This window comes from Helobdella robusta (assembly GCF_000326865.2).
Source record: "Helobdella robusta unplaced genomic scaffold HELROscaffold_1, whole genome shotgun sequence".
NCBI classification, from domain to species: Eukaryota; Metazoa; Annelida; class Clitellata; order Rhynchobdellida; family Glossiphoniidae; genus Helobdella; species Helobdella robusta.
The window spans coordinates 12,050,826-12,062,585 of record NW_008703570.1 but is presented as its reverse complement, the minus strand read 5'-3'; the positions used below and the strand labels follow the sequence as shown (position 1 = coordinate 12,062,585).

General features: G+C 31.1%; 2 protein-coding genes across 2 annotated transcripts in view; both read left to right on the top strand.

Annotated features, from left to right (window-relative positions):
- HELRODRAFT_105715 (hypothetical protein) overlaps positions 1-5,221 on the top strand; it is a 12,361-nt gene extending 7,140 nt beyond the window's left edge. The window contains exons 5-10 of the mRNA XM_009011538.1: positions 430-602; positions 1,499-1,596; positions 2,129-2,346; positions 3,615-3,665; positions 3,827-4,279; positions 4,334-5,221. Coding sequence (XP_009009786.1) covers positions 430-602; positions 1,499-1,596; positions 2,129-2,346; positions 3,615-3,665; positions 3,827-3,907 — 621 coding nt within the window. The 3' untranslated portion in view covers positions 3,908-4,279; positions 4,334-5,221. The remainder of the gene's footprint in view (positions 1-429; positions 603-1,498; positions 1,597-2,128; positions 2,347-3,614; positions 3,666-3,826; positions 4,280-4,333) is intronic.
- Positions 5,222-6,445: 1,224 nt separating this feature from the next.
- On the top strand, positions 6,446-10,017 carry HELRODRAFT_159665 (hypothetical protein; the record flags this gene model as incomplete). Its single annotated transcript, XM_009011537.1, has 5 exons — positions 6,446-6,620; positions 6,922-7,044; positions 7,817-7,888; positions 9,278-9,495; positions 9,934-10,017. The coding sequence occupies 5 exons, from the start codon at positions 6,446-6,448 to the stop codon at positions 10,015-10,017; spliced, it is 672 nt and encodes a 223-aa protein (XP_009009785.1).
- Positions 10,018-11,760: the final 1,743 nt, after the last annotated feature.

Below are 11,760 nucleotides of genomic sequence, written 5' to 3'. Positions count from 1 at the left end.
AGGTTAGTTTGTATGTGTTTGTTTGTTTGTCTGTGTGTGTGTGTGTGTGTGTGTGTTTATTTGGTTGTATGTTTTGTGTGTGTATTGGTTTGCATGTTTGTAGAAAATTGTGTGTGTATGTTTGTATATGTGTATAATAATAAATAAATAAATTATAATTATAACAATTTTTATTTTCGAGATTTTAAAAATATGCAAATATACGCGAACTATTGAATTGTAATAAGTTAAATTAGTTGTTTGAAGTGTTTTTGTACTTTCAAGATATTATTGTTATTGTTATTCTTCCTCTTCTGCTTGTTCTTCTTTTTCTTTTTCTTCTTCTTATTATTACTATTATTGTTATTATTATTATTATATTTTCTGGAATGTTATCATTTCCTCATCATCGCCGTCATCATCAGTGCGTGCATTTATCTGTTCATGAAGACGAGTGGGACTGAGAAACCGGATGTGAAACCGGACGGGAAGGATAAAGATGGGAATGAAATTGACATGGCGAGGAGTGCTGATCCAGAACACGCTACTGATCATCCAGATGCATTCACTTCCGTTAGTAGTAGTAGTAGTTGTTGTTATAGATGTTGTTGCTGTTGTATTTTGTTGTTGTATAGGGAGTAGTAGTAGTTGTTGTTGTTGTTGCTGTTGTTGTTGTTGTTGTTGTTGTTATGGCTTTTTGGTTAGTTGTTAACATTCAGTTGGCGTGTTGATATGTTTTGTATCAGTAGTTGCTTAGTCAACAAAATCATAATTTAGAAGATTATTATTATTGTTATTGATATTATTGTTATTACTATTATTATTATGTTTATTACCAATATTATTATTATTATTATTATTATTATTATTATTATTATTATTATTATTATTCAACTATGACGTCATCAATCACAAAATTTTCGACATTTAAAAAAACTGACGAAATCATTATGTAACCGTCAGTTCAGTTCGGCTAACGACATCATCAACACCATCAACAACACCAACAACAACAACACCAACAACAACCACAACATCATCAACATTATAAAAGAACAACTACTACATCATCATCAGCACTATCATAAACAACAGCAACCACAAAATCATCATCAGCATCATCAAAAACATCATCAAAAACATCATCATCATCATCATCAACGTCAACAGATGACCAAGAGAGAGAACATAGTGACCAGACAGCTGGGCAAACATAAAATTATTTTCAAGATCATGTATGAATTCAAATTATAATAATAGTAATAATAATAATAAAAATAACAATTATAATAATAATAATAGTAATCATGATAATAGTAATAATAATAATCATGATAATAGTAATAATAATAATTAATTATAAAATTTATTTTTCCATTAACTCTGATAATACTATAGTTAATAAAATTATTAATTAATTTTAGGAGAGTAATTGAAAATATAAATTAATTTTAATAGAGTAATTAAATATATTTTAATATTATTTTAATTATGGTTATAATTATTATTCTCTAATCAGATGCACGGGTATGGCAGTGCTGGCCGGCGTTTTCTACGGCCTCACATTCATTCCTACAGTCTACCTCAAGAATCGCTTTTCAGATTATAGTCAGAATGGTGAGTGTGTGTTTGTGTGTTTTTGTATGTGTATATGTGTGTGTATGTGTTGTGTGCTATTAATGAGGTTTGTGTGTGTGTGTATGTGTGTGTGTGTGTGTGTGTGTGTGTGTGTGTGTGTGTGTGTGTGTGTGTGTGTGTGTGTGTGTGTGTGTGTGTGTGTGTGTGTGTGTTGTGTTTTATTAATATTATTTGTGCGTGTGTTGCCACACTGTCAAGAGAGCGATTTATTTACGATTGAAAACAATTTTTATTTAAAAATTACTCTCTCTCTCTCTCTCTCTTTCTTTCTCTCTTTCTCTTATTTATTCAATTTGGATAATTTTAAAATCGTTTTAAATTTACCATCACATGAGTGTTTACATCAACCTGACATCATCATGACGTCATCACGCGAACATCACTACGTTACATCGTCACATCATTCAAACATTACGTCACTAACATCAGGTCAGTATCACAAACCAATCACATGGTCACATCATGCAAACAAACGTCACAGCATGACGTCACGCCAACAACACCACAACAGGACTTGACTACGTATTCCCACACTACTGTGGCATCTACTGTGCGAGCACCGTCTACTTCCTGATCTACTGCGCAATTGCCAAGAACACTCCCGTCGTTTATTCCAACATTATCCTGCCCGGATTTGTAGCCGGATTGATGTGGGGGATCGCCAACATCGCCTGGTTCATCGCCAACGATTCGCTATCGGAGTCCATCAGCTTCCCCATCATAACTACGGTCAGTTGGGTTGTTGTGATTTTTTGGAATGTATCAGGTTGTCGCTATTTTGATCTTCAAACCTCACTCGTTATCAAGAGTTAATTTTTATTTTTGTCGTGTTTTTTTTTGTTATTTAGTCTTGCGAGACATGTATTTTTATGTTTTAATAAATTCGTTGATGATATTTACATCCCTGTATTTTTAAAGGCAAATGTAATGTCAAATATGACTAGGTTATGATAAAAGAAACATTTTTTTTATTCTTTCGAACAGAAAATACGAAAAAAAAAACTAAAGCAAAGACTAGACTTTAGATAGCTAAAATGTTAAAAAATTTAATTTGGAAATCTGAAAAATAAGCTAAAGTGAACTGAATGAGCTCAATCACAAACTCGTGAGAACATTTCTGTCATCGTCTGGTCTGCTGCTTCAGAATTTATATCAGGGCTTTGTTAAACAATCTTATCTTTATAAATAAATAACAAATAATTGGAAAATTGAAATAAAAAACTGTAGAGTGATTTTTAAATAAGAGTGCATCAGTGAATAAAAATTCCTCGTAAAGTTAATAGAACATAAGATGGAAAGTTTTTAAATGATGAGAGGTCGTCGTGAAGTTGACGGTGGTGACGTAGGCATTTAACATCGTTTGTTTGTTTGTTTGTTTGTTTGTTTGTTTGTTTGTTTGTTTGTTTGTTTGTTCGGCATTTGATTTGTGGTGAACTCAATCTTTTTTTCTAGTTTACAAGAGTTTAATTGTTTACATATCTTTTTATCTAACTGCTATAGTTCAATTTTTCGTTTTTTTATTAACTTTAACTTTGATTTGATTCAATTACAATTTATCAAATCAAATAATTTCTACATCTCTTTCTCTCTCTCTCTCTCTCATTAAGTTTTTTCACGTAAACACTTCACAATGCAAACTTCTAAATTTCAAAATATATCAAAGCAAGTGTCATCAGCTTCAATTGGAATTTTTATAAAGCGCAATTTTACTTATATCACTTCATCTTTAAAGTGTCATTGCATTTTTTGGCATATTTTATTATATATAGTAAAATAGTTAACGTGTAACCATGTGAATTATATTAAGATCATATTTAAATGAATTATGATTTTGTATAAATTATGATTCTAAGTAAATTAAAATTTTGTATAATTCAGATCCTAAATAAATTATGATATTGTATAATTATAATTTGAATAAATTATACTTTTGAACAAATTATAACTTTGATTAAATCATAATTTTAAATAAATTATGACCATAATTAATTTTTTAGCTCCCTGGCATAATTGGAACGATTTGGGGTTTGCTATTCAGAGAGATTAAGGTTAATAAAGAAGGCATTTCGTTGGTTTTATTTGTCAAAATTAAAATTTTTATACTACATTTATCATAAATTTAAATTTAAATAATTATAATAATGATGATAATAATAATAATAATAATATTGATAATATTAATAATAATAATGATTTAACACTTTCAAAGGGCTGGAAGAACTATCTTGTTCTCGGCATTGCAATTTCTATTGGGATCGTCGGCTCAATATTAACTGGATTGTCGAAATAGAAAAAATTTTTTTTCAAATAAAATGAAGATAAATAGACAGTTTATTAAGTAAATTAATTCTAATTTATTGTGTTTCTTTTGTTGTTGTTTTTTTAGAATTTTTCAAAAATCATTAAAAATTGTGATTATTGCATCGATGGAGACATAATTTTTTAATTTTAACATCTTGTACTGATACAACAAAGACCTTATTAACGAAATCGTAATCATGAACTTTATATTTGATTTCATCTTTTGAAATTTAACGATTGAATCATTGTTTCAGTATGTTATTAATTTATTATTTTATTCATTTAAAGTATTGTTAATTCGTTCGTTCATTCATTCGTTCGTCAATTCGTTCATTCAACAACTTATTCGTTCGTTCATTCATTCATTTATTCATTCATTCATTCATACATTCGTTTCATTCATTCATTCATTCGTTTCATTCATTCGTTCATTCGTTTCATTCATTCGTTCGTTCGTTCATTCATTCACTTATTCATTCATTTTTTTTTCGAGATCATTGATTTGTTCTTTTAATCTTTCATATTATTTAGATGGATGATTCACTTATCAATTAAGAACCGCGATAGCATGAATATGTTCTATACAAGCATGTATTTCATTATATTCCACGTTGTATAGTTGTGTAATCTTGTGGTGTGATGGTTAAGATACATGGCAGTGATGTTACAGATACTGGATTCGAACGCAAACATATCCCCGCTCGCCTTATGTGATGCTTATTATTTGAATATTACAGTAGGAAAAATGAACCACCAGAAATTAAAATTACTAGCAATGGAAAAATAATTATAATTAAAAAATAATACTGGTAATAATTCATATTTTTATTATTCAATTATGAAAGTATTATGGTAGTAACATACTATTGAATTGAACTGACATATTGGGTTCATGTCAAAGGTTATCTAATGCTAAATGTTTAATTCCTGCTCAAAATGTTTTCTGAGTATTTTAAGATAATTATTGTTATTAACATTCCACGTATATGCAACATACTACACACACACACAAACACACATAACACATTCATACATAACACACACAAACACACACACACATATATATACATCATGGGTTTTGTATGTGAATGACGCATGGTGTATTTATTTATTCTTCAATGTCATATTATGTATTTGGTTATTTGTATTGTGGCCTTATGTGACACTTAGTTTTAATTATTTGTTATTCATTTGTTTGTTCGTTCATTCGTTCACCTTCATTCATTCATTACTAATATTATTTATGTCTGTTTTTTGTTATTTTTTTAACGTTTTGCATAATAAATGATATTTATGATTATTATCTCATGAAAAGCCTTCTAAAAAAATGGCGAATAGTTATTTAGCTAGTGGTGTATCTAAATTTAAAAAACTACCCCCAACACTTCTGCCTGCATGCAAGCAACTAAGTTCTAGTTCTATATACAAATCAGTAAATTTATCAACCTATTCATTATCAAACTTGGTAGCTTGTTTGAGAAACTTTATTTATTAAAACGCTATATAAATAATGATAATAATAATAATCGTTATTAGGATGGTCTTAAGCTTGAAATAGCGCCACAATGTCCGCAATGCGAAATTACACAAAAAAAACGAAGTCTGTTGTTAACTCTATATATTGTTGTGTTATTTTTGACAGATTAATTTATATAGAATTACTCTTTTTTTAATGATTTGAATATGAAGAAAATTTTCAAATTAAAAGAAATTGTTTAAGTTTGCAGTATGATATGCGGTTGTTGTTGGTGCGTTATGAGGAGATGATGAAGATTGCGAATAATTAACTGAGATGCCATTAAAGGATCCATTGCATCGTGTGACCAATACTGACACATGAACACACGCACACACAGGCCCATACACACACATACACGTACATATACACCTGCATTTTTTGTTGCTTACATTCCCCTACAAACACTCAAACACACAATCACCAACTTACATGTACAAACAAGCACACATACACACGCACGCACGCACGCATATATACACATACATACAATCACCTACACACACGCAAACAAACACACATAGATAGAGACACATTTGCATAATAGGTTAGCAGGCCTTCCATGACAACTTTTTTCAATGATTATAAAATCAAAATGTGCAGTATGGTTTCACAGATTGGCTGGCTTATCTTTTCCGAAGATGAGAATATTTGGTATATTTTAATATTTTAAAATTTTTTAAAGTAGATTAGAGTTTCAGTTAATAATTGGGCACATTGCAAGTTTTAATTGAATTTATTTCCATGAAATTTATTTGTTTAAACTTCTTAAATTACATTTATTTTATTTTTTCCAACAAATTATTAAATGATTTTGAATATTTTGAAATTCACTTCGAAGTTAACAGATCAGATGGTCATTTAACATTTAAACGATCGAAATTTTCAACGCCAATGAGAATATGAAACAAAAGATATATTAAACAAATAACAGCATATGAAACGCCTAAATTTTATTCCAAAAAATCTCACCTACAATTACTTTTTCAAACAGTCTCCACCAAATCCTAAATGACGAACTTCATAACAGGAACAACGACGAACGCAACAGTACACGTTATGACGTCATCGTCGACGTCACCAACAGACTCCACACCTCTCGTCATCGGTTACGTGGCTGCGTTGGTGTCGACCAGATTTTTTGGTAGCAATTTTTTGCCTGTTAAAAAATTTCGATCTGGAAATGGTAGGGTTGAATTTTTTTGTTATTATATATTTGTCGTAATAATCACTATTGTTGTTGTTATCACCATCCCCTAATTCATATATTCATCCATCTACCCATCCATCCATCCATTCATTCATTCATTCGTTCGTTCGTTCGTTCGTTCATTCATTCATTCATTCATTCATTCATTCATTCATTCATTCATTCATTCATTCATTCATTCATTCATTCATTCATTCATTCATTCATTCATTCATTCATTCATTCACTCATTCATTTACTCACTCACTGACACACTCATTCATTCAATCAAATGAAGGAATATTCTTCCAGTGGGTGCTCTGCTCAGGGGTATGGTCGACAGGTGTGATGTGTTTTGCCATCAGGGGCTTTCCCACATACAGACCCCTCTCCATGATTGGTGGGTGGATCTGGTGCACGGGTTGGTGATCAAGTGATTTTGTTATATGAATAGTTTCTTTAATTTTATGCCTCTTTAATCTAATTTATCTTTCAAACAAATCCCGACACAAACATATTATCAGTTATTTGAATGGTTGCAGTAGAAATTTAATGAACTGTCCCCAGTTAAGAGTTTACAGTAAAAAAAGTACAGTACACATATGCGCGCAAAAGTTCAACAAGCTAAGCTAGTAGTTTCACTATTCAAATTGTACATGCACAGTGGTGAAACTGGTGATTGACACTTTGTGATATTTCAATTCATTACGCTGAACATTTATTTATTTATTCATCTGGAAGTAATTTACGTGAAATCGTCGTTTAGAAAATTCGCTACTTCTCTAACCGTTACTAATCCTTTGTAGGGTTTGTCGGTCATACATATGTAAGCCAAAATTACAGTTAAGGTCAGTTAACTTTCACAGAATCTCAAAATAAAATGTATTGCCTAAAAAAATTGAACAAAATTAAATCAAAACTAATAAAATCCAATGATGAAATTCAGTGATATTGAATTAAATTCATTAAAATTTATTGAAATATGCAAAAAATATTCAACATTTGTTAGATTTTCAGCTATAAACCGACAATATGTACGTAATGAATTTATAAACAATTTAAAATTTATTGATTCTTATACAACGGATCAATAAACAGATTTAATTTAACCTCTTTATAATGATATAAAACAAAATAATTAAGATTAAGGTGAAATAATAACGATAAAAAATTACTGACGGTTCCCATCATAGGCAGCATCGGAATGGGTAAGGGGTTGTTGGTTTGGGGTGCGGTCTGGCTTTTTACCGGTGGGCCACATCCAGGTGGGAAAAATGTCTCTTATATTTTATTTTCACACTTATTTCTAATATATCTCAGTAAATGCAGATGAATTAGCGTATCACACATCTTGCACGTTGTTGACGGTGATTTCTACAAACTCGGTCAGCTCAGCCATAAATAATTGACAATTTGGTTTAATGAATTCAAAGCTACTGAGACAATTTGGAAATGTAATTGAAATTTAAAATGTTAAACTAATTTTAAAAAACTTAATGAATGAATGGATGAAGATTCGGATGGTTTGGAGTGAGTGCACAAGTGCCTGATAACGTTGGGTTGAATTACGCCGGTGTTGTCCTCTGCCTTATCAGGTTCTTCATGTCTCTGCGATATTTGACAAATAAGGGTTGTTTCATTTTTATTTTATTTTATATTGTGTCGTTTCGTTTCGTATCGAATTCGTGTGGTTTCACGCTACATTGTATCGTTTTGTTTCGAATCGCATTACGAATGAATATATGTTGCCACCTAGTACCTGTTTTTATTTGCTCCTGAGAACCAGTGCAATGGAAGGGAAGAACGCGAAAGGAAGTGGAATGACGTCAGAAGTTTCAACTGTGGTTGGTTGGTTGGTTGGTTGGTTGGTTGATCTGTTGGTTGGTTGGTTGATCTGTTGGTTGGTTGGTTGGTTTCTTGGTTGGTTGGTTGACTGATTAATTAATTGATTAGTTTATTTATTAGTTGATAGGTTGGTTCATTTTCATTTTTATTATCTAATGAAGCTGATTTTTGTACTTTCATCACCAACAGTTAATAAAATGCAAAAAGTTTACAACTATTTATTTTCACTGTCATCATCACCGTCACCATTCACGACATCACCACGAACACTCAAATGAGTAAGAAAGATGATACACTCATCAAAAAACTTGGAGATCGCTCCATCCTTCTGAAGATTCTGTAAGCGCCGACAACCTCACAATTCTTTATAATTTGTGTATTTCTCATGTTTTTCCAACAACAATTCACCAACATCTCAAGCTAAACTTGTAATTATGTGTGTGTGCGTGTGTGTCTGTATGTCTGGTGTGTGTGTGGTGTGTGTGTGGTGGGTGTGTGCGTGTGTGTGAGTCTGCATGTCTGGTGTGTGTGTAGTGTTTGTGGTGGGTGTGTGCGTGTGTGTGTGTGTGAGTAATGTTTGGTGTGTGTGATATTTCCTCATTGACTCGACAGAGGCACGCTGATGGCAATTTATTCTACGGACAGTGCCTCACTCCCACTATTATCCTTAAGGATCAAAATCCGGATTAGAGCCCAAATGGTAATAAATAATAAAGTAATAAAATGAACAAACGAATGAATGAACCAATGAATGAATGAAGAGTGAATGAATGAATAAATAAATAAATATGCCACCACAATATGATCAGGACTGGATTACATCTTTCCACACTTCACTGGCATCTTCATGTCAAGCACTGCATACCTTCTCGTCTATTGTGCCCTAGCTAGGAACAATCCCATCATCTATCCCAACATTATCCTACCAGGATTTGTATCCGGATTAATGTGGGGTACAGCCTGTATTGCGTTCTTCCACGCTAATAGTTCTCTGTCCGAGTCCATCACCTTTCCTATAATCACAACGGTTTGTATCGCTGGTTTGGGTTATTATTTGTATTTTTGGCGTTTCGAGTTTTGAATTTGTTTCGTAAATGTTTAGTTTTAATTTCAAATCGCAATACTTTCTCGTAAATTTTTTTTTCAATATTTTTCGTAATCATATTTTTATGGGTTGTGTGTTTTCCTAAATTAAATATACAGCTGCCAGGCGTCATTGAATCAGTCTGGGGACTTATTCTTAAAGAAATAAAAGTTTTAAAAAATTTTTCATTTTTGTTTTCAATTTACTATTTCGTAATATTATATTAAAAATTTTAGCAAACTCTCACTTATTCAAGAATCTAGCAATGCTCTTTCATAACGAGGCTAACTGACTTTATTCTGAATTCATAAACTCGTACATACACACACAAACAAACAAACACAAACATACAAACAAACAAACAAACAACCAAACACAAAGGGCTGGAAGAACTACGCCGTTCTCACAATCGCCATTTCAATTGGAGTGCAGGCTCCATTCTTACTGGATTATCCAAATGACTGAAGAATGTAACAAATTTCTCCCAATTTCTTATTCATTATAGAATATATTTTTGTCCTCTGTATGAAATTTTAAAAATCATTTTTTTACACCTTCATTGATTTATTGTACAGCTTTTATCAAAAAAACTTCATAGTAAAATTTGTCCTAGCTTTGTTCTATTTTTCTTTCTTTTTTCTCCCACTTTCTTTCTCTCTCTCTCTCTCTCTCTCTCTCTTTCTCTCTCTATTTCTCTATCTCTTTCTCTCTCTCACACACACACGCACATTTTTCTTCAACAAGTTTATGCAGCAGAGAGCAAATAATCTCAAAACGACAAAACGAGAACAAGAGAGATCTGGTCAAATAAAAATTATTCATTAAATATTTATAATTACATTAAATAGATGTGAAGTAGAATTAAGATTTTAAATATTAAAACGAATGAAAAACGAAAGAAAGAAAAATAATTTAAAACTTTCAAATTCAGGTCAAGAAACACAACATTTAGGCACTTGTAAATATATCTCAAAGCATGTTACGAGTCACGTAACTTCTGTAACGTTACGCATAACAACGGATTACATTTTTAAGTAAAAAAACAATCAAATTTCAGGTTAACGCTGAACAAACGTTTCTCCTAATTATCATTAAATTTACATAATTAAAACGTTAATTAGCAAGAAGACGTTAAAACATTTAGTTAACTGGACAGAAAAAAGATGATTGGTTTTATTCGAAATCAGCACTTATTAATTAAAATAACATTGTAAAAAAACGGAGCAGATGTTTAAAAATGTATGTCTGGAAATAAAAGTATATATATGGTGAGATTGAGTCAGGCAGTTATGTTTTATATACGGGCACAAAACACACACACACAACACACTCACACACATACATACATAAACATAAACATACACACATACACACACACACACACACTTATACATACCAACATACACAACAAACACTCACACATACAAGCATACAAACATAATCACACCACAAAGACACACTTACACACAAATACATATAAACACATAACTTTACATAGCACAATGACCAGGATTAGATTACTATGTACTACAGAAAATAATACCATTATCTTATTTTCAATATTTTTTATAAATTCTTTTCAAATTTTTCGAAATGCTTCTTAAATAAGGTAAACTTTAATGTGTATAGACTTATAAAATTACCATTCTTACTTGTGTGTGTATGTGTGTGTTTGTGTATGTGTATGTGTGTGTGTGTGTATAGTGTTTTAATTTAAATAGACGTCACATTAACATAACGGTAAGAAAAGAATAAAATAACATTAAAACGTAGCTCACGTATGTAACAGAAAATAAGAAGACAACAGATGAAAATAATTGTAAAACATTTTCAGAGAAACATGTATCATAATAAACAAATAAAAATAATGTTTGTGTTTGTTTTGTTTTTTTCAAATGAACGAACAAAAACGGACCAAGAATAGTAAACGAGTTTTATCAAGTTCGCCAGTGTGACGGTGTACATTTGTGAACATGCAAACGTGTATGTTTGTTGTGTTTGTATGTATGTGAGTATCGGTATGTGTGTTTGAATGTATGTATGTATGAATGGATGTTTGTATGTATGTAAGTATCGGTATGTGTGTTTGAATGTATGTATGTATAAATGAATGTTTGTATGTATGTATGTTCGTTTGTTTGTTTGTTTGGATGTTCGCAGTTAGTCATATGTGAAAAAAAGTTAAATAAGAATTCAATTTCAAAGGAC